At 33.3% G+C, this 25,173-nt stretch overlaps 2 protein-coding genes across 2 annotated transcripts in view; both read right to left on the bottom strand.

The window, feature by feature from the left end:
• The window catches only part of LOC129949076 (WW domain-binding protein 4), a 157,799-nt gene that overhangs the window by 4,399 nt on the left and 128,227 nt on the right, over positions 1 to 25,173 (bottom strand). The window lies entirely within an intron of this gene.
• LOC129949075 (calmodulin-lysine N-methyltransferase) overlaps positions 6,222 to 25,173 on the bottom strand; it is a 125,444-nt gene continuing 106,492 nt past the window's right edge. The window contains exon 2 of the mRNA XM_056060303.1: positions 6,222 to 8,403. Within this exon, the coding sequence (XP_055916278.1) occupies positions 7,081 to 8,214 (1,134 nt within the window). The 5' untranslated portion in view covers positions 8,215 to 8,403 and the 3' untranslated portion in view covers positions 6,222 to 7,080. The remainder of the gene's footprint in view (positions 8,404 to 25,173) is intronic.

The following is a 25,173-nucleotide window of genomic DNA, read 5'->3' as shown; positions in this document are numbered from 1 at the left end:
CCACAGCTGAGGTCAGTTGCAGTGAATCAGGAAGAGTCTAAGCGCTTGCTTTATCTTTTGTTAAAATAAGTGCATCTGAACATGTCTAAAAAGTGACAGTTCGTAAAAAAAATAAAGCAAACTAACCTAAAACTGGGGAACGGGCATTTTTATTTAAAATGTCAGACGCTTAAAAGTCATATTTAATTATCCAGTTACTTGACATTAAAGCAAATATTTTATGATTTAAATTTTAGAAAAAATGTTGGGATATGTTCATAAAAAATGGGTTTAACTTCTTATAGAATGTTTTAAAATCTTGTACATCTTGTTGGGATATGTTCAGAAAAAATGGGTTTAACTTCTTATAGAATGTTTTAAAATCTTGTACAGGGCACTGATATTAAAAAAGTTCCTAAATCCTGACTTCTGTTGAACCAAAAAAACTTAATTTTGTATCTTAAAGACTTAAAAATTCTAACTACTTACTTTTCACATTTCTTAACTTCGATTTTAAGGACATATTAATTGCCATGCATATCTATAACAAGACGACGATATGCCTTTTTATTGAGGTGGAGAAAAAACACCTTTTAACTTTTGTTAGTCATCAAAACACAATCTAAGAAGTGTCAACTTTAAAAATGTTAATGAGGTATTAATATTAAACATGGTATTTGTAGAGCCGTTCCTTTCATCGTGCCAAACGAACCGCCTTGATAAGAAAAAGCGCGAAAAATATGTTTCTCACAATACAGATAACATTTTTTTTTTAACTTTATATGATTTTCCTTATTTTGAGTTTTAAGAATTTAACTTAAAAAAAAGTGACTCCTCCAATATGTAAATGAGTCAAATTGACTTGACGCATTTTTTATCTGAAACATTAATTGTTCGAAACTCAAAAGTTAAATGCTAATTTTTGTTTTTTTTTCGGCCTAGAAAAATATGAATGAACACCAAGAAAAACATTGCCCTAATGCCTAATGAGATTCTGTTTATATTTGGTAGATTTATCCATCAGCCACCCACTATTGAATATTTTACCATCACATTTCCATTACACAAGCTGAAAAAAAAGTCTAGAAAAATTATAAACAACCCAAATGCCTGTCATTTAGGCGGGAAAACAACCCGACTATGGCGCGTCTTCGAAGTCGTTATGTTCACCAAAAAACCAAAAGAATATGGCCTGGCCTGACCAAGAAAAAAGAAAACAAAAAGAAAATTATTAATGTCCTTGTTCACTCATTTGGAGCTTTTCAATATCAACGTAGCGTGTAAACAATGGCGATTTGCCCAGCGACAAACAAATGTGACGTAGATACATATTCATATTTAAAATTTATGTCTAAGCAATTTGACGCGACGAAAACGACGACAGCGACAACGCAACGTTTAAGTTTATCTTTTATTTTGTATCTATATAAGATCGATCAGCGCAGACGACCGACGCGCCATTATGACTCATTACTCAAAGTGCGGGCAAACGAAGAACGACCGAAGACGCGACGGATGGTTTTTACTCCAAATTCGTAAAAATTTGATTAATGGGAGCGTTAGAGAAACCTTTCATGTCGTGTTGGCTTTATGATGGTGTAGTTTCTATAAATATTATTTGTGTACAATATGTTAAAAATTTTCAACAGATGTTAACATCATATTTTTGAATAAATTAGATGAGCACTATAAAATTATTAAGTGGTACAATGGACATAGGATGCCTTAGTTGTGATGGGTCAACGTTAACACTTGGGGTGTTTACATTGACTTAGGCCCAATTTTTCATTTATTTGACACTTGAGTTAGAACGGTGACATTTTAACGCCTGTTTGATAACATAAAATCTTCACAAAGTTTCCTTAAAATTAAATAATGAATATTTCACAATACTAAACAAACCTTTTTAGTTTGTCAAGCGTCTCAAAATTCAAAGTCAATCTTAAATCTTGTTTTCATGCTTCCACCGACAAAACAAATACATTTCGAACTCTTATACATTCAAATTTGATAATATGGAAATATTTTAAAACTGTATGAATTTATTGTCAGTTTAGAATATTTTGGAATATAAACCGACAGATTTGTGAATTTTGATCTTCATGTTTATATTCTTTTGACATTTTTGACGTATAATGTAAACATCACATAAATTCTTGGCATAAATGAGGAAATGTCATTTTATGGAATCCAGATTAGAATAACCAACAATTGCAATAGTTTGTTGTATTAAATTTACAAGCTTGCCGGTGTATGTTGCCAAACTTACTGTAACAATATAATTTCAAGATGAAACTTTCATTATTTTATTCTGATGTTTAAAAAAATATTAGTAAAGGCCTTGTAACACGGGAGTAATCAATGACAGCTGAACGTAAAAATAATAAATAAAATATTTTTTTTGCTAAAAATGCCAATTTTATTAATTTTCCTAAGCAGCTGATTCTATTTAGTAAGAAATATATAAAGAATCGTTCAATTGATTTGTGTATCAGTTGTATACAATTCAATTGACAGGTTTCTTGTCAGAAAAAATGTAAATGTAATGGCAGACATTTTTAATGATCGCTATAAGCGAACTGTCAAAAAAATGTCAATGATGAAAGCTAATAACAGCTTTAACTGTCTCCTTATGTATCGGGATTCTAGATTTGATGAAAATTGTTTTTGCTAAGCTAAGTAAAGACGATTCTAAGACTGTGTTTACATCTGACTCTTTTAAGGTGAAGTTAAAATTATTTGAAGTTTCACCATTTTTTATTGCTGATTAAAAAGGAAAGAGTGGCAGCTGTATAAAATGATGAAATAAATCGCCTCAAAAGAATGTAATGTAAATTTAGTCAAACTGTCATATTGGTGTCCGCCATGTTGAAAAACAGTGTGTCAAAACTATGTAATGCATCTTACATGTGACGTTTCACACATTAATGTTAAGTGGCATATACATTGTTCAAATGCTTGTCAAGCATGTAAGAGTGTATTAGTAAATTTTGTTTGACGTGTCATATAAAAACACATCATGCATAAGCTTTCAACCATTTCAATTTATTTTAATTTTAAGGTGACGTGGGGTTGTTTTATCGGGAAAAATATTTTTTGAGAATCTGATCGTTTCATTTCATCCGATACCCGATGTTCCCTCTTCGACAAATATTTAAAACCATTGACATACTATACATGGACTGCTAGTAGCCAACTTCACGATGGTTCCACTTTTAACGGACAAAACACTAGCGCAAAGAGGGCTATGCGGAAAAATTGTGTAACATTTAAAACTCACATCCACTGCTGTCGTTTTTACTACTATAGTAGTATTTTAATATTTTCAGAGTCAAATGCTGTAATTCTTCATATTACCCACGGACGAAAAATACTCCCCAAAATATAACGGAAAAGAAATTTGTATTTGGTTTACAATAAAAACCAAAATTTAAAATATAATGCCCAATAACAGTGCAACAGCAGAAAGAAAATTTTCAGATATAAGCCTTATAAAAGATAAAAAAAAGAAATTCACTCAAGGTAGAAACGGTAAATGCCCTACTAACTTCTAAGGAACTCCTTAAAAACGATTTCACAGAAAAATGGGAGCCATCAAAGACTTTAATCGAGAATAACAAATCATTGTATAAGGCGCCAGTTATAGCTATTATTGGTTTTCATCATTGAAAACAAACATTAGAATTTTTTTGACAGGTCGTTTATAGCTATCCTTAAATATTTCTGTCATTGAAAAAATTTCCCGATTGAAATCCACCGACAAAATTTTACTGATTGAAATCTACCATTGGAATTGTGTGAAATTGGAACACAAATCAGTGGAACGATTCGTTTCACCTTTGAACATAAAGTATCAGCTGTTCAGGAAAATGAATTTCCGTCCGTTGTAGAGAAAAATAAATACGCAATTACACTTTTTTCTCAAAAAACAAATTCTTTGTGTGATTTCCGATGGATGATTATATAATTTTCATTTTCAATCAAAGAGAAACACCGACTTGATCGATTTCAATGGTAGCTATAATTGACCCCTTAATAATTGTAACTGAAATATGAAACATCGATTTACAATAATGACTTTAATTTATTCTGGAATATACAAACATGTATGTTGATGTAAAATATAATTTCAATTGTCAATTTCGTATTTAATACAAAAATGTATGAATTTAAATTATTTATTTCAACTATATTATTTTAAAATGTTGGCCTTTAAGCAGTGAAAGCAGAAATTTGGTACAACATTATATAATTCTATTTATCTGTTTTCGGAACATTAACCTTCGCAATAGGCCAATTAACTTCGAATTTGGACATTTTTATTTTCAGTTTTTAATTTTGTTTGTGGGCCAAGCATGTGTTTGTTGTTTTTTTGTTTTACTCCTCAATTTAAGAAAATGCTCCCCAAAATGATAGAAAAATACTACTCTTGAAATTTTCAAAACGACAGCACTGCTCACAGCAAAAAAACATGGCATCGTTTGTCTTCAACAAATTATACTAGATGTCAGTACTTTCTATGTCAGAAAAAGCTTATCTCAACTAAATACAATCAGATGTCGCTAAATATTTCATAACTTTTTTTGCCACTGTGCCTGAAAGGGCTAGTGTAGCTAATTTAAAGTGGAACCATTTTTATTCAAATTTTGTATGGAAAATTCACACCACTAGCAGTCCATGTATAGTATGTCAATGTTTAAAACAAATTTGCTTCATCAAGCAATCAATTTCAAATATATGTACATACATTATATCAATCTGATTGAAGAAAAATCAAAACATTATGATTTTGCTCTGGTGATTGACTCTTTTAAGGCGGCTCATTTTGAGATTTCATCATTTTTTCCCTATCCCAACTAAATTATGAGTCGTAAAAATAAGACGGATCAAAACAGCTCCGTCTAAAATTTTACATTATTGTCAGATGTGTGAGTAAAAAAATATCTCAAACATTTTACAATTTTGTGAACGTTTTACATGCATCAATATTTCCAGGTACGTCTTTTTATCCTTTTTGGAATGTGGAATAGACAATTCTTGAGTAATTGAATCTGAAAAATTCAGCTTTCAGATTTCTGACAGCAGAAGTGAAAATTTATTATGAGAAATTTAGTTCATATTTCTGAGAAAACGCAAATCTCTTAGATCTTAAAAATATAACAAAAACTTTTGGCGTGTAATTAAAGCAAACCATGTCTTCGGGGCAAAATCTGTCAATCTTTTAGACAAACCACTTTTCACTGAAAAGTATTTGGCTGTTCATTGATCTAACAATATTGTAAAATCTGACAATCGTATGTACTTCACTTTGTTGAGGATGTAACTTCTTTATTTGCAATTTATAGCCTATGATGAGTCAGATTACTTCGAACTGTCAAACTTTATAGGCTTCTGTTTACCACCCCCATATCTACAAACAATGTTTTAGAGTGCAACTAACCTCAAAGCTATAATTGTATTTGTTTTATTAGTTGTAAAAATCCACGTCTTATGTGAACATGCCGTTCTTATGTGAACATGCCTTAACTTCAATGCTTGGAACTGTCAAAAGTTGAATCGCATAAAGCAGTATTCACATGAGCGCGACCAACGAATGACGAATGAATTATAAAATGTGAGTTTATACACGTTTTAAGACATATTGCCACATAAATTCCTAACAAAACGATAGCAATATAGTTTCCATTTGATTTCTGATGCATTCTTTTACTTTTCAATATCATATATTTATTAATAAATTGAAGAAAACAAATTTATTCATCGCGAAAAAAATTGTAGTTGACACGAACTGTCAAACTTTATTCGCGTTCCACATTATCCACACTAGCAACGAATAAAATAATCGCGCATGCTTAACCTAAAAAAATCATTCTTGTTTTGTTTTCTGTGGTGAATGGCGTTCATTCGCGATGAATTAAAAACTCTCATGTGAAAATCGACGAATATTCGTTCATTTGTTGGTTGTGCTCATGTGAATAGTGCTTAACTCCCAACAGGATGTGTTCGCGTGTTCGCATTTTAAAATTTATTTTTAATGGTTTTCAATGATAAAAAAGTTTGGTTTTTCAAAATATTTATCATATCTAAATATCAAAACAAAAAAAAACAACAATAACGGACTTTTTCGCTGAGAATGTTTATAAATAAACGTCTTCTAAAAACAGGAAGAGAATAATTTTTTGTTTATTTTAGAAAAATTACCAAAACAAAAATAATGTATTTTCAAATAAAACACCAAAAACTTTAATTTACCATAAATTAACGTACTTTTGATTTATTTGTTTATCAAATAACGTCTGCTTATAATTTACATACAGAATTATACGATATATACGTAAAACACAAACATTTCTTATATTTCCTTTTCTTATTCTTCATCTTTTTTGTATCTGTTTTCTTTTATTTAACAGATAAATTATACTAAAAATGGATCAATTAGACTAAAAATTAAAAACATTATATTTCATCAATCGAGTATTTAAATATAATGTTTTGATAAATAATACTTTATAAATCTTATTAACAACGAAAGGAATAATAATACACGTTCCAGAACGATAGAACGAGGGATTTTACTATAGTTGTAGGTAAGGTAGTTTGTATATATAATTAACATATATAATTTAGTGTACATAAGTAATAAGTAGTTTATATAAGTAGCGCTCATCGTTCAATTATATTCTAATAAATATATATATCTATAATTCTTTGGTCTTTTTGGTATACTAAGCATAATATGCACAATCTTACAATCCAACATCTTTACACCACATTCAATCGTTTTATTTTTGGTTTAAATTATGGTTACAATTATGGTTAACAGTCAACTCCACTTATTTGATCAATTTATTGAAACATAAATAAATAATAACAAATTTAAATAAAATGACAGACATTTCATTCAGCTTCTGTGATTACATCGTCTTTAAATAACACGGATGTTTAAATTCCCAATCTGTATGGTCAACTGTCATTGTCAGTTAAGCGGAGTGGACTGTCCTTTGTTTGGTTCTCATTAATTTGACTTTGAATTTATTATTTTAAATTAATTAAATTTCTATATAGTGGAATAAAATTTTGTTTATTTCGAATTGATTTCTATTAATCATATACAATAGGCGCAGGAGGTTTTGTCAACTTCATCAGGACGGGGTAGTGAATATTTTCATCGTAAAGTTCGGTTCCCTGGAGTTCCAAATGTCTCTGCCAGATAATCTCATTATAACGATGAACCACATCACAATTGAAACCTTTTCGTAAGCATTCTTCGACAAATAGCGTTAGAGTTTTACCACGTTGAGGAGCCATTACTAGAGCTTCACCTTCTCGCGAGAGATAAAACCAAATTGTGTCTACAAGAGCGGAACGTGCTTCATCGAAGAATAGACAATCCGCCGAAAGAATACAATCGAATTTTTCGAATTCATTTATCGAACGAGCTGCAGTATCTTCCCATTTTAAAACCGAGCACTTGGTGTAGCAGGAGAGTTCATTAAGGCAGACGGTTTTTCTGACGTTATCCACCGACACATCATTGCCGTCGGTAAGGTGGACAGCAAATGGTTTAGAGTATTTTGAGAGCATCAATCCAGTTAGGCAAGTCATTCCACCGCCCAATTCTAATATCCATTTACCTCGATAGTTGTCCAGATCGGAGAGAACAAAGACTGTAAGTGCCTCTTCCGAGGGCCACACGCATATATTTCCAGTATTATTAAAGCCCATCAAGTCGTTGGCGGTCAGGTGACGGTCGATATGATGAATATTAACTGAATGTTCGATTGGTCCAATGAGAACCTTGTATTTGTACCAATTGTCGGGTTTGCCAAGGCAATTTAAAGCTATGTGGTCTTCGAAACTGTCCTGTTTCAGTAAATCAAAGCTCTTAAATCGACGTACTGAAGCTGTACGCTCTTCATCCTCTGACGAAACGGTCTCCTCCGAGTCTTTACGTAGAACTTTTGCTAGAATCTTCCATCTTTTACGAGCATTTGTTGATAACGCTGGCGAAGGCGGACTTTGGCTCATCATCAATTTCTCATTGTTATTGATCTCCAGCTTGGGCCGGCAATCTCTTGGAATTTTGATTTCCTTCATCAAATGGCCGTTCTCTTTAATTGTATTCAAAGTATTGTCAATATCGTATTCGAGCATTAACGATATTGATGATAATTGTTGAATTGACTCGGCAGATGATGTTGTTCTATTGTTTTGTACTAATGTTTTGGTGGCCATAATTTTTGAATTTTTTCCAAAATTAAACGAAATTTTCTTGTTTTGTGTTCTTTGTTTATTTTTGTAGTTTTATTTTTCACAGCATTTCGATATGATGAATACTTTTGATTATAGACTTGCTTAGGTTTTAACGTAGTTAAAGGTAAGTTTCAGCTCATTGTGAAGATATGAAATTGTGGTATTTGATATCTGGATGGAAAAAATTATTATGTTAAACTGGAAATAATGATTTGTAAATATTTCCCTTTTGTTTTTGTGAGCTGGTTTGCATCGATATGGTCAAGGATTTGATTTTCAAGTACAAAAATTTTACAAAAGTTCCTAAAACTTGACAATCAGAAAGTACAATTTTTAAAGGTATGTACGTACTTATATTCATATTAAATGTAAATCAAACTTAATGTATCAGTGCCTAACTTTTTTTTGACAGCTTGCCAATAAGAAACTTCTAGAAATCAGATATCAGTCTTGTTGAATGTACGAAATATTAAAGTGCAAAACTGAATCAGGACCTATAAAATATTCACCATGCTTTAGAGTCAAGATTATATGACTTTTCGTTAAATTTCAACTTTTTTAAATACTGGTTATCCACAAAACTTAGGTACTTTAAATGTTTGCAAGAAATATCTCAGATGCAACATACTCAGCTAAAAGCTCCCTTTGGTAAAATTAACAAAATGTAAGGTCAACACGAATATTAAAATCCTCACACAAAGTTTATAATTTCTTACAATGTTATGCGTTTTCATCTTCATTCAAACTTTATCCATTCTCACATTAAAACACCAGCAAAACAATTAATTGCATAATCCTACCCCTAAGATCTTCTCTCGCACTGGTTCCAGTTTCCCACCTCTCAAAAAATATAACACACTAACCGTACTCAAACCCATCGGGCTACCGCACAAGCAGACGGCAAACCCAAGCGTCATGCATTTTGTGCTTGCTAAAATGAGCACAGCAGCAAAAATGTAAAAGAAAGAGAAACAACAACAACAGAAACTGAAAAGAATAAACGGTACACCTTAGAAATTCCGTTTTTCACGTAGAATTTTTATCCTTCACGATTATTGCCGGCATAACAATGCTAGAAAGAGCACAGCACACAAATCATACACATCTGTTAAGCTCGTGAAAAATGGTTAAAAGAGGATAACATGAGAAAATGCTTAGTGACATTGAATTTCTTCGTGTTTTAGATAACGGAAAAAGGCAGGCAGGCAGGTAGGTGTAGGTAAAGTAGTTTCTATCGCATACGTCAGTTAATCTGTTAAGATCCGTTCCGTACATGTTTTACACTACGTATTACATTGTATCGTATGCTAATGTTATATATGTATTATTGCCGTTACAATATGCTTTTGCTCTACTTCTCTTTTATGAAATTAAACGAATGCGATAGTGTACTTGAGAAGGATAACAAATGTGAAAAACATCCTCCTTGTGAGGAAATCAAAGAAAAAGAGGAAAACGGCTATGTGCGGCTTGGTGATGCATCATGATTCAGCCAGCTTCAGCTTCGCCGTCGCGTATTGCATTCATTCTTAGAAGACACCACGAACGAAAGGGAATTTCTCTCAACAATGTCTTCTTTATTCGAGTTGAATCCTTTCAATTTGTTGTAGCGATTTAACGCGTTTATGTGGGCGCGAATGGAAACAGCTTTTTTCTAAGATCCATACAATCTTATTTTTTATTTCTTTTTCTTATAATATTTTATTCTTTTCTCACTGGGGATTTCTGATTGTTCACGTTTTTCTTTGTAGGTCAAAGAATAGAAAGATTGTTGAAGGTGTTTTTGTTCCTTTACGTTGACAATGTGAACTTTTACGTGAGTTTAAAGATGGAAATGTTCAGTTGAAAAATAAATACAAATACAAATTTAAAATGACATTTGTTATGCCGTTTTATAAACTTCAATTCTATAACAGTTAATCAATTGAGAAGTTTCAATTGATAACGAAATGTTTTTGAAGAACGACTTCGGAAAAGAGAATGCGAAGTGATAGAATTTGTTTTATTCATAATATGAGATAGAACGAGATAAAATGATCAAACGTCAAAATAAGTAGCACCAAAGTCAATCTTGGAAACCATTTTTAAACCAAAGTTTTTTGACAGCGATGTTTGTATTTAAATTGGTTTGCACGAGAAATTTACATTCTGGTAGGATAAAAAGTTAACGAAGGATCCTAGGGTCTGACATGGAGTCTTCGAAAAAAACTCGTTAAATAAATTAATGACATTCTAAAAGCTCCTAGCCTAAGAGACACGAAATTAAGTCACCAACGTACCTTTGGGCAACATTTTGTATGGCTTAATCACAAACACGCTTCAGCTTCGGCTTCATCTGCGTTACGGTGGGCCTGCTTCGAGGTTGCTTTGAATGACATTGCTATTATTTCATCCCTCCAAAGAGCAAATATTTTGTTTGTTGACATTTTTTTAACAGCTGTTGAGCTTTCAGACAAAGCAAATGTTCAGATAATGGAACTAGAGCTTCTGTTTGGAGTCATATTACGTTACATTACGTTCTTTTCCTAACGATTGTCAAACGAAACGTGAGGTCGAAGCGCCATTGTGATAGAATGCATTGAATTCCTATGGCTGAACTCGCAAACGTCAGGTGAAGCCGAAGCTGAAGCGTGTTTGTGATTCAGCCATAATGGCTGAACGCAGATAGACGCGTTGTATTTCAAATGTGCTTAATTTTGGGACAAAACTTTTTCAGGAAAAAGCAACAAAGATTACCATAATATTAAAGTTCAAAACTAATTTTAGGACAAATATTTTTTTAAGACAATTGTTGAATTAACCACAGTATCACAGGTCATGCTTAATTTTGGTATAAATGTTCTTAAGGCTCGTGGTACCCGTGCCTGGTTAGTGCGTTGGACTGTCATTCGAGAGGTCTTGGGATCGATCTCTGCTTGTGCCACCTAAAGTTTTATTGACGGGTACTGCCTCTTGCGAGGAATTGACAATTGACACCTAATTTATTTATTTTAGTTCTTAAGGCTCTGCTGAGCCTTAAAGAATGTAGACGAACTTGATATTTTAAATATAACTAACTTTGAAACAAATATTTTTCAGAGAAAAATTAAAAAATGTAATTCAAAAGTCAAGCTCCTGATCCTTCTAAGTCTTGGGACAAACTTATTTAATAAGACTTTAAGTACAAGAAACCTGTATTTGGACTTACTTTGGGACATTTTTTTTAGTGAAAAAGTAACATAAATAAAAATACCAAAGGTTTAGCTCCTGTTGTATTCTTTTGGAACAAACTTCTTTATAAGCACTTCATATTTTGTATTGTGACTTACTTTGGGACAAACCTTTTCCAAGGGAAATTAAAAAGATTAACCATATTATACCAACAGTTAAGCTTAATTTTGGGACAAACACTTATTGGAGGAAAAGTAATCCAAAGGTCAAGACCCTTTATCTTTGTTTTTGAAGTCTTGGGACAAAACTGTGTCAAGCTTTGGGATAAATCTCATTTTACTAATATTTGTCTATGAGCCAATTTTAAAGTTATTTGTATTTAAATTTAACTAAAACATCCCCAAAATAAAACTGAATCAAAAAACAAAGAAACCAAACACGTCACAATAAAAAAGTGGTGAAACTATTAAAACGAACACCGGAGACCGGAAACTAAAGGGACGTACCAACTGTTTCCTGTATACAGTACACCTAACTTTTGACACAAAAAACAACCTCGTTTCCAACAGGAAAAAAGCATAAAACTTAACGATATTGAAATTGCAAATTATATTATCTATCTTTGGGCGAAAATACGAACATAACTGTTTAGTTTATAGCACAATAATATTGCAATTTTTAGTTTCCTGTTGCCTCACCGCCGCCGCCATTATAAAGTTATAGCTGTAGTTTCTTCTCGGTTCGTTAAGTGGCTGCAGTTGCATTAATAACTTTTATAGAGATAATAACGGCGATTGGTGGTGATTATTTATTTATTTTATTTTACTACAGTGTGTTAAAAATGAATATAATCTCAACCAAACCAACAATTCAAACTTCATCAGAGAAAATGACGACTTCTGATGCTTTTGCTGACTTGAATCACTTGTCTGATGGCTGACGTCTTCATACTTAAAGACGACCTAGATTCAATGACCTAACCAACCCCATTTCCTTGAACAACAACAAGACGTGAAAAGAAGAAATGCCTTTATTTAATTTAATGGCAAAGAAAAGGCACAAGGCACTTTCACACTGCAGGAGATAGGAAGTTCCTTTCAAATCTTATTTCCTCCCTTCTAACTAGGATACGGAGGATATTGTATAACGGCATTATTTAGTATGTAGCCAAACCAAGCCAAGCCAAGGCAAACCGGACCGGACCCAACTTATTTCCAAAGAAAACGTTGCAGGTATCATTTTAAATTACAGTTTATTTACCTCGAAGACTGTGTGTTGTGTGTTTTTGTTGTCATTGTCAAGTTACTACTTTGGAGAGTTGAAGATTGTGCGGTAAATCACTTGGGTGGTTACGGTTATCTCGAACATAACTGGCAATGGTTTTGACAGAGACAACCGATCAACCGACACAAACCACGACGACGACGACGAAGTGATGGCGTTGGTGTTTGGTAATTGAAACATTATGTATAGCTAACGAAACGTTGGAACTTCAACTTGCTTGTAGGTATCTACTACCTACATACCTACAATTCCAAGAAGAAAGTTCATTTCAAAATTGTTTTTTAGGTCAATTAGGGGTGGTGTGAATGAGTTTTAGAATCAATAAAGGCAAAACCATGTTTTCTAATTATTGTTCAGAGATTTATGTGGTAGAAGGAGAATTTAAGAAGATTTATTTATTTTATTGGAAATTTTTACTTTAAAAGTCTGGTTTTGACTGTTTTCCAAAATGCTTTCATGTAAACTGTCCCACACACTGTTAAACTTCAGCTTTTGATTACAGGCAATTGGCAGATCTGTCGGTAATGAAATTTCTCCAAATGTCTTGCAATTTTGTGTGACAATATAACAACATCATTGCCGACGCTTGAAATTGACATGTTGTTACTTAAAGCATCTTACTATTTCTGACAGTTTCTTTATTGTCATCTCTATGAACGCAGAATCAAATTATTTATGAAGGTGGGACAAAATTAGCCAACCGGGTGAACAGACAACTTATAAGGACAATTGGCAGATCTGTCGGTAAAGAAATTTCTCCAAATGTCTTGCAATGGTGTGAACTTGCGATTTTGTGTGACAATATAACAGCATCAATGCCGACGCTTCAACTTGACAGACGTTGTAAGCTTCTTACTATTTCTGACAATTTCTTTATTGTCATCTCTATAAACGCAAAATCAAATTATTTAAGAAGGTGGGACAAAATTAGCCAACCGGGTGAACAGACAACTGGTAAGGACAATTGGCAAATCTGTCAGTAAAGAAATTTCTCCGAATATCTTGCAATTGTGTAAACTTGCGATTTTGTGTGACAATATAACAACATCATTAATGACGCTAGAACTTGACAGATGTTGTAAGCTTCTTACTATTTCTGACAGTTTCTTTCTATTCATCTCTATGAACGCAAAATCAAATTATTTATGAAGGTGGGACAAAATCAGCCAACCGGGTGAACAGACAACTGGTGTTCGGATATTGTCCGACAATATTAAAAGATCTAACAATCGTCTGTACTGAGCTTTAAAATGTTAGGGGATCCGGGAGACACGCAAATATCAAATTTGAGCAGAGAACTGAGCTGTCAAAAAATATGTTCCAGGGCGCAAGTTGTGTTTCTTTTTTAATCAGAGCTAGTCGGAAACGCACTCTTAGAGCTCTACGTAAAATGACAGCGCGACTGACTTCACGTTTGGTTAGAGTGACATGAAAGAGAGAAATGTCAAGTTCTAAAACTTTTGACAGTTCAGTTCTACAGTGTGTTTCATGAAAAACACTGATTTAATTGTGCTGAAAAAAAAAACAATTGAATGACAAAAGTTTGAAAAACTGACATTCCAATTTCCAAAAAAGATACCACTTTGAACAGACTAAGTTTACAAAGACAAAAATTTATGGCTATGAATTACAAACACGCTTCAGCTTCGGCTTCACCTGACGTTTACGAGGTCAGCCATAGGAATTCAATGCATGCTATCACAATGGAGCTTCGACCTCACGTTTCGTTTGACAATCGTAAGGAAAAGAACGTAATGTGACTCCAAACGGAAGCTCTAGTTCAATTATCTGAACATTTGCTTTGTCTGACAGCTTAACAGCTGTTAAAAGATGTCAACAAACAAAATAGTTGCTCTTAAAAGGGATGAAATAATAGAAATGTCATTCGAAGCAACCTCGAAACAGGTCCACCGTAACGCAGACGAAGCCGAAGCTGAAGCGTGTTTGTTCTTCCATTGCTCCTTAAATAATAATAATTTGGCCTTGGAGCACGAGGAGCATACAAACTGTTAACAATGCTTTACCACAAGGTCAATATTTATGGAAAACCTTATAAGTACTTCTCGATAAGCAGAACAAACTTTTATCCTTCACAGCAGAGATAAACTTTTAAGCCTTTAACAATAAACTCGTAAATTTCCATGAGATAATTCAAAATTCGTAATAATTTATAAATTTTAACCATCAGATCTCTGAGCAGTTAATTAAGAACCTCAAATATCAATTATTTATCTGTAGAGTGCATAAATATTATTGATATCATGTTTATATGTTAAAGTTTAATTATTACACGAGGCTATGTTGGTTTATGATGTGGTAAACCACACAGTTCATTGCATTTATTCAAATTAGTATTAAATTCATTTTAATTCATCTTAAGGCATCATAACGGTATATATGTACGTAGTATTTACACCGCAAAATAGTTTACCTTTCCCAAATACAAATACACATCAGAGGCCTCATTATAAATGTCATTTTTCGTTACGTGATGCACATTGCACATGCAAACGCATATCCAGCAACATCATCAGAGATATACGAAGCTTCATAATTTAAACAAAATCCTAGAATCTACTCGATTTTATATAATTTCCGGCAGAAAGGATATGCCATCAGTAATAGTTATGTAGGTAAGGTAGGTTGCAGCAGTGCTCTGTGAAAATAGATATAAATTGTGTGTACATTTTCACTTCACCCAAAATACCGACATCATATTGTTTTAGGTAGAAGTTTCGTGATGTGGTTAGATGGTCTGTTGTGTAACTAAACTGCATTATCTCATCCCGACAAAATATAGAATAGAAATAAAAAATCAAAACCTAAAATTAAATTTTACTCATTTGTCCTCGTTAGGGAAAGTTTAGACAAAAAATACATTTTCGGATATGGGATATGCGATGCCATATGCTCAGTTTTTGCTCTTTCATACCACATTTTACTACTGCCACAAATTAGAGCACTCTATAGGAGCTGTAGTTAGTCATAAAATATATTTTAATACGCTGTCATTGTTAATTAACAAAAAATGGAGGGAAATTTTGAAATAAGGGATTTTCTTCTCATTCGGATTAAAGTTGGACAAATTGTCAAATAGTTAAACGAATACACAGCCATTTAAGGTACATTTTTCCAATAGAATTTTACACCGATTCGAACTATCCGAATCTTTAAAACTGTTGTCCGGATGAATATGAATATAATAACATGACAGTTGAAATAATCCGGATCTGTTTTGAATATCTGAAGTATTCGGACATTTTCAAGTGTTTATTAGAATTTCGAATTAAATATCAATTCAATTTTACAAATTAAATCAAGTGTTTTGTTACGAGCGTGAGTAATACCGGTCATTTTAAGAAAAACTCAAATAAAACTTGATTAGTTTTTTAAATAATAATTTAACTTTACTTTTTATTGACTTCTATATATTATATTGCTGTTATTATTAACATTAAAAAACTAAAATTAATTGGACGGACAAAATGTATACAAGAAAGAAAAGGCTTAAGATAACCGGGATTGGACGCATGGTCGGGTAAATCCATTCACCCATTCTGGTAATGGCGGTCATCTCTTCTATAGGCACAAATCGCCTATGTATCCAGATGGACTGTCCAACCTGAACATTCAGCTTTAACCCAGTCTGCACAGCGTGTGCACCTATACCACAGTTCGCTGTTGCGCCCAAATTCTCCACAAATGAAGCATTGCTACCATCTACTATTGAGCCATCAGAGTTATCATCGACAATTCCTTCAGCAGTTTCATCAGACTCGGATGTGGATTCTTGAAGAATCTTTTTTGGTACCTTGCGAATCGCTTTTCTCTTGTTCTCCAGTACTTGCAACACCTTTTTTACCTTCTTTTTTTATTGGCTTCTCTTGTTAGTTCTTTTTCTTCCAAATTTCGTTTCATAGGTGTTGACGTTAGCAGAGTAGCATGTTGTTTATCCCTACACTTCCTTTTACGATTAACGACAGCTTTTCTTGGCACTGGGAGAAGGGTTTTTATACTTTCGTTCAAGACAGCAGATGAAGTCGAAGGGGCCTTGTGAGCAAATTTTCCCTGACTTGCAAAACAGGGTTAGGAGTTTGTTCTCTTACTGATTCGAGTAATGCTGTTACTTCTTCTGTTTGGTCAAGAAGCGCTTCAAATGGAAGGAAGCCTTAGTCAAAAAAGACTTCCGGATTAATCGGAAAAATTCCAGTTGCCCTAAACCCAGATTCTCCTTTGGCAACAGACGCAACGCTAACAAAAGCTTTTCGAAAAAGGTGAGCGAAATCCTGCAGTGTTATCTTTTGACCAAGATAAGACTGCATGTGCAAATTGCATTTGTGTCTATACGCTGCTTTTAGTGGACCATAAGAAACCACGTCCAGTGGGTGCATCCTATTTTCTGATCACTTTTCCTTATAATAAATTGACCAAAAATACTAAAAGGTCTGTCACTTCCAAAAGCCACAAATAAACCAGATCCACAACTGTCTGATATGAAAACTATCTTCGGGAGCACTAACACATTTAAAGAGTTGATGAGTGGACGTTCTCGAGAAAAAAGGGTGACCGGCATTACCAAGTTTTACCGTATTATATATTGAGCAGTCCGATTCGTCAATACTTTTTCATGGCGTCATTGAAAAACTAACTTCCAATGCCTTAAGACTTCTTGAGGGGGCAGTAACAAGATCATTTATGGAAATAAAGACATGAATAAATTTATTTTGAAATTAATTTGCAATTAAGTACACTGTGTGACAGGTGACTCCACCTATAGTTGAAACTAAATGTCAACGGTGTTTTGCTGATTAAATTTTGAAAACAAAAATTAACCTTTCTTTACCGCAACTACAACTTTTCCTCCTTCATTTCGAAAGAAATATGGACCGATAATGCCTGCAGCGTGCAAAACGCACGAAAAAATAAATTTGAATGATGTATTGTGAAACTGCACTGCACAGAAACGTCAACACAGTTTGACAATCTCAACTGTCAAACCATAGACAACAAATGTAAAAACTTCTCATGGCAGCCATGAGTGATTATCACAGCTTCAAAAGTCAAATTTCATAATCATTAAACTTTCTGTCAGTGCTTAAGGCTCTTGGTCCCTTGAAGGTTTGTTATAAGGTTAAATCGTTTGCTATTTTCGTTCCGTAGAATGATTTTTCAAAAGACTTTTTATCCGGTGATAATTTTAAGCCAACTTAGTTACGAAGTTTGTGCAAACAAAAAATTGCATTGAATTTGAATTGAAAACACTTAAATATAATTCCTGAAGTGTGTTATCTAATGTAAAGACTGAAAGGAAAATACATTAATTTGCTGAAAAAGAAAGCACTAAATTCAACTCAAAGTCTCGTTTGAATCAATATTAAATGACTCTCATCAATCTTCTTGCCACAAAAATCATCACTTTCAATCCTTTTTCACACGAATTTTTTAAACTACATATAGTTTTGTATGTTTCTCTTTGATGGAGTTCATTTACGATATGTAGTTAGCTAAAGAACAGATGTATATAGATATTTTCTAAAACTTCATTAACAATATAAAAGCACTTCATCACCGAATACATTGTCTTTCTCTTTGTGATCTAAATGAAAGTGGGGATTACATACAGGGTGGGCTATATTTCATCAACTTTAAATAACTCAGCCATGTTTCAGCCCGATTTGACAGACAACACAGTTCTTAAACTTCATTTACTGACATTAATGGCGGAATTACAAACAAGCTTCAGCTTCGGCTCCACCTGACGTTTACGAGTTCAGCCATATGAATTCAATTCATGCTATCACAATGGAGCTTCGACCTCACGTTTCGTTTGACAATCGTAAGGAAAAGAACGTAATGTGACTCCAAACGGAAGCTCTAGTTCAATTATCTGAACATTTGCTTTGTCTGACAGCTCAACAGCTGCAAAAAAATGTCAACAAACTAAATATTTGCTCTTTGGAGGGATGAAATAATAAAACTGTCATTCAAAGCAACCTCGAAGCAGGCCCACCGTAACGCAGACGAAGCCGAAGCTGAAGCATGTTTGTGATTCAGCCATAAATTCAGCGTGTATTCGATACAAAACGAAAGAACGCGCTAAGATCATTGCACTTTAAAAGTTACAAAATTTAGCCAACCAGCCGAAGAACGTTAACAAGTAAAAGAGTTACTTCAAATTTGAATGGCTATTAAATCGTCCACCTTTTATTATACACCTTGTTTGAAATAAATGGCGTAATATATCCTAAAAGTATGTTATTCATTTGTAAAAAAATGGCTGAATAAAATGGCTTACACAAAATGGCGGAATTATTCAATGCTGTAATATAAATACATATCCAGATGGCGCACCCTGTTTGCATTTGTCTATCTTACGGTAATATCAAAAGGAAACCTTAGAATTTATTCTAATTGTTCAATTAACTGCAATCAATCGACTGGAAAAATGCCATTAAAGTATCTACTAGTTTTGTATGTTTTTTTTTTCTTTTTCCATTTGCTTGTAGGTGGTACTCGTATTTCTACATTGTGTCTTCTATTAGAAAGATGATGACGATGATGATGATGAAGACATAAGAGAACATACAAAACTTCAAAAGACTATATGTAGAGTCATAGTCATAGGATTTCACTAACTAAAAATCAATATTATCATTGATTTCATTTCATTTTATTTCGCATTTCATTTCGGTTGAGTGTTTTGGCTCATCCTTAAAATAGGATTGTGTTATATTGATATTGATCCTTTTATCATATGTATATAACATACCCACCTTTCCTCTCAGTGCGACTTACGAATACGTTGTGAACATAATAAAGATGACAACCATGATGATAACAATGATGACTACAAGACTACGACGACAAATCGACAGAATGAAAAAAGAAAAATAACCAAATCCCAAAAATATATTATACTCTCTTGATCTTTTTTCGTGCGAAAATAATTAATTTTGTTACATCTATCCTTAATGAAAAATGAAAAAGAATTGGAGTGGAATGAAGGGGAAAAAAGAGTGTGTAGATTTAGTGAGTTAGTTGATTAGAAAAGGTTAACTTTGGTAGATTATTTTTGGATTTAATTTATTTATTTCGCAGGAAATTTGAGGATTATTATTTATTAGGTAGGTATGTGGAAAAGGAGAAGGTAAATACGTCAATAGTGTAATACATATATTAATAAATATTAATATACCTTCACAGGATTAAAGGAACTTGATGCTCTCAAAATTTTAACGCTATTAAGCGTTAAAAAAAAGTTGACAGTAAAAGATAAAATATTTTGCAAAATTTGAAAAAAACTGGATGATTTAATAGTGACAGTTTAAGTTCTGACTTGAATACTTGGTATTCTTCAAATTCTTTCTGAAGTCAAAACCGGAAATAGCTAATTTTTAGTACTAAATTAGCACTAAAAAACACTGACATTTCCAAACGTCAGAAAGTGTACTAGCAACAAACGAATCTTTTACATTCGACATTTATAAATGTCAGAAAGGGTTTCAGCATAAAATATTTTAGGTGTGTTCAGTTAGTTGATGTTTATTGTAAGAACTGTTTCAGTAAAATTTGTTTTTTAAAGATATAAAACTTTCAAATGGAATAAAACAACTTTATTTTAAATATAATCTTCTGGCATAAAATATAGACAGATATGATTTTTGACACATGACCACTATGCCTGTCTTGTAGTGTTATCTGAAGGTCCAATTTTCGATGATTGTTTTTTTTAACATTTGTGGTCGTATATCGGCGAATGTTCTCCTCCAAATTTCATTGATTAGAGACTTTACATATTCCCAGCCATCTTAGTCGTTGGACTTTTACCCTTCTGGCTAAGTCTACGTCGCTGTACAGCTCGTCGTTCCATCTTCTCCTCCACTCCCCTTCGATGCATACGGGACCGTAGATCACATGGAGAACTTTTCTCTCGAACCGACACAAGGTGCTTTTATCCGCTTTTTTCATATTAAATGCTTCTTCACCGTATAATAGGACGGGGATGATGTTATATAGCGATACTTTGGTCCCTCGAGAGAGGGACTTTACCACTCAATTTCTTTCTTAGCCCAAAAAAACAGCGGTAAGCAAGAGTTATTCTGCGTTTGATCTCAGCGCTGGTGTTGTTTCTTGCGTTTACAGCGCAGCCTGGATAGTGGATAGACGAAGTCCTTGTTTACCTCAAAGTTACGTCTGTCCATGGTGACGCTTTGACCAAGACGTCGGTGTTGTATGTCCTTTCTTGACGACAGCATGTACTTTGTTTTGCCCTCATTAACCATTAAATCCATTTTTGCCGCCTCTGCCTCAATGCTCACAAAAGCCCCATCGACATCACGCTGAGTTCTTCCGATTATGTCAATGTCATCAGCATATGCTAGTAATTGGACAGACTTTTGAAAGGAAGTGCCTTTAGTGCTGATGTCACACATCTCTCTGTACTATTTTCAAGTACGAAGTGCCTTTAATGCTGATGTCACACATCTCTCTGTACTATTTTCAAGTACGATGTTAAAAAAATCGCATGACGGCGCATCACCTTGTCTAAAGCCTTTTTTGACATCGAAAGTTTCTGTTAAGTTGTTTCCAACCTTTATGGAGCGTGAATTCTCTATGGTCATCCTGCACAAATGGACGAGTTTAAAAGAGATGCTCTTTACAGCTCGTCCCTGTAGATGCTGTCATATGCGGCCTTGAAATCGATGAAAAGATGGTGGGTGTCGATTTAGTGTTCTTGGGTTTTTCCAGGATCTGTCGTAAAATGTGAATATTTGATTGACTGTGGACTTTCCTGGTCTAAAACCACACTGATAAGGACCTATCAGGTTGTTGACGATAGGCTTTAGACGTTCACATATTAGGGCAGAGAAGATTTTATAGGCGATGTTAACTAGACTGATTCCTCTATAGTTGGTGCCGTTTAGAGGGCCTCCTTTTTTCAGGATCGGGCAAACAATACTGAGGTTCCATTCATTGGGCATGCTTTCTTCCGACCTTATCTTTAATTTATCTCCAGCTGCTTTAAAGAGCTCGGCATTTAAGCCATCCGATCCAGCGGCTTTATTAGACTTCAGCTTAGATATGGCAATCTTTACTTCGTCTAAGTCCGACGTATCTATTCAACCAAAAATTGGGATCAACGTCAATCTTGTTTTGGGCTTATTCAGCGAATCTAAAATGTCAAACAAAACTAAAAATAAATCTCTGGAAAGCTGAAAAAGTGTCTGATACTTAAAATAGTGTTAACAATTTAACGTTCTATACCCTTTACAAAAACACACGCTGAAAATTTCAGAAAGTATTCAAGTAGTACCCGTAGCGTGATAGTTAGTACGTTGGACTGTCATGCAAAGGGTCTGCGGCTCAATCCCTGCCTGTGCCACCTAACTTTTTTCACGGGTACTGCCTCTTGCGAGGAATTGAAAAATCCTCCAAGAGTAATTCTTGCCATGAAAAGTGCTTTCTCAAATTAGCCGTTTAGATTCGGCATATAAACTGTAGGTCCCTTCCATCTCTGACAACATTACTCGCACACAGAAATGTTTGAGAGTTGTAAGTCACTAGGCCCGGGTACTTCATTGACTGTTGCGCCACCTAATTTTTTTTTTATTCAAGTGAAACTTTGACAGTTATAAATGTCAGACGAACCCTCGTTCATAAAGTATTTTGGGCTTGTTTAGTTGATTTTTAGGAAAAAGCAAATTATAAAGTATTGTATGCAAATACGAGTATTACAATATACATAATACATAATTTATTACCAGGATCGCAAAATGTAAAACAATTTATTGAAAGTGAAAACACGACACAGCTATAGTTAAGAGCAGATTATATTAAAGTGACCTTTTAACTACACTGAAATGAATTAAGCCGACTTTTTTACTTTTCTTTAGTTTGTGTAAAATATTTGTGTGAAATTGACTTTTTTTAACAAAATACTATTTTTTAATGTCTGTTTTGTATTTTGCAAATAATTATTAAAGATGTGATCTAAATATGATAAGTAGACGTACAAATAGCAAATTCTGGGAAATACTTAGTTCTATTAATATCCATTATACAAAAAAAGAAAAATGTAATATGTCAAACCCACAGTAAAAATATTCATTGAAACGCTTTTGCTCATTATCTCAAAAATTTCAAAGTGTCACTTGGATCTATTTTGTTCTTATCTTATTAATCACAAAATGGCTACTTTAAATTGAAGAAATTTGCTAAAACTTTAAGTTAATGGGTCCGTTCTCCACTTGTACATAGGTCTGTTCGTTTTTTTGTTTGTTTTTACGAATTGTCACTTTTTAGACATGTTCAGATGCTTTGTTATCGAATCGATTTTAAATTTTTTGTTAAAGAAAGTTGTAAGTACCAGTTAGTGTTCGAAAACACATAATTTAGAAATGTATTTCCAAAGATAACTATTGTCAAATTCTGTTTTAATTTATTGAATAGACAAAAAAAATTAAAAAAAAAAATCCTCCATATTCATCTCCATTTAATCGCAAATTATCGCCCAACCGAAAGAGGGCGTTTTATGTGTAATTCAAGAAGAATTTTTATTTCACTCATAATTTATGTGCAAAGTGCTAAATTTAAAATCGAATAAATTACTCGCAGCTGTAATTCATTTAAACGAACACACCTACGCTTACCTATGCTCTGTTCACATATTTATATAAACAAAGATTTAAGGTGAGTTCACATTGAATAAAAAAATAAGGCGCGGAAAAACCCTTTTGCAGAAATAAAGCCAACAACTAAAATTTTGAGAATATTATGACTAGACCCATCATAAGGGCTTATTCAAATAACACACGCATTTATAAGTTATTTGATATTCCTAAATATATGTTTGTTTGAATGTCATTCTGTCATTTGTGTGGCGGTGTCTAATTATAGAACACTCGAGGTGAAAACATCTCGGGCATAATTCTACACCAAAAACACAAAACTAAACGCAAATGAAAAGTCTATAGGGACAAACATTAGAGGGGGTGGTGGTTGTTTCTGGGGAAATGTAAACAAAATTTTTGATTTTACATATTTTGTCGTTGTTGTTTTTGATGGTATTTTTATTTAATTTTATAATAAATTTACCGCATACCTATATCTACCTGTGTTTCGAAATTATTTGCTAAAAATTGGTGGTTCTGTTGAAAAAGTCACCTTCGCCTCCGCCGTTGTATCGTCGGTCGTAGTCTAGCAACACAGCACATGGCAGGTACAGGGACAACGGACGAACGGACGTCTTGCAAATCAGCAATTTTATTTTCATATAAATTCTCAAGGTTAAATCAATAATTAATACTACTCTTAGCTTACATAAGATGCTGCTGGTCTGATGGCAGATATAGATACTTGTTCATGTAACGTGCAGGGAGCGGTGACAGCAGAGCACAGTGGGACAATGAAAACCGAAAATAAAAACAATTAATAAAGTGTGAACTATCAATTGATAAATGATAAATATCAACTGACTAAATTAAGTTTGAAAAAGACCAAATTTCAATATTTGTCAACTATGAATTTATTACTTATCAATTGACACTAAAAAAAGGATAGAAATGTCACACTGCCACCTTTGACTGTTTAATTTACCAAAAAACAGACAGTACCTAGAGGTTAAAACAAATTTCTCATGGTTGTATGATTATGTCTTATGATCGCTCTTTTAAGATATAAATCACTTAATTTTAAAGTATTCCATTAAATCTGCTTCGAAAATAAACCAAAATCTTAAATTTACCATTTTTTCTTAAGACAGTGTTGACATCGCACAATTTTGACGCAACTAATTTTGACTTTTCATCAACATAAATATCTTGTTTTTAATAATTTGTTAAAAATGGCCGCTTCACTTCCTTATCCTTTTTTTACATCATGTGAGAGCGAGAGAAAGTTATTTAACGTCATTATTAGATAAATTGTTTTCACGTCTTGACGTTTGACGTTTCATCAATATATCTTCACTTCCTTATCCTTTCTTTAACATCATGTGAGAGTAAAAGAAAGTTATTAATCGTCATTATTATTATCTTTTAATAAGAATTGAATTGTTTTAGCCTTGAATTCAAACCACAATTTGATAAAATATTATTTTTGTAGTCCTAAAACCTGCGCTGTCCCACTATGCGGTAACTACAGCAGCGGTATCTTGTGGATTTTAGCTTATTCTTTTCTTATAAGTTGAAAGCAATGTCACCCTTCTACAGATTGCTCCTTAAGAGAGGGGGACAACAACAATAACAACTATACGACGACGAACATCTTCAAATCCCGTTCTATTTTAACCCGATGATAATAATGAGATCTGAAAATAAAAACTAAAAACTATGTCGGGTGAAATGCTAGACGTTAGGTCAACAATGAACCAATTATAGAATGAATTTTGCTGTGATGCATATATTATATGCACTCTTTGCAACCATCCCTGTCATTAGGTTTTTTCCGTCCGTCAGCGCTAGCGTCGTCGATGCGGAAGATAATGCACGCGGTGCAGTGCTGCAGCAT

Source organism: Eupeodes corollae, chromosome 3 (assembly GCF_945859685.1).
Source record: "Eupeodes corollae chromosome 3, idEupCoro1.1, whole genome shotgun sequence".
Lineage (NCBI taxonomy): Eukaryota > Metazoa > Arthropoda > Insecta > Diptera > Syrphidae > Eupeodes > Eupeodes corollae.
Note: the sequence above shows the minus strand (reverse complement) of the source record. Positions and strands in the feature narration are given on the sequence as shown.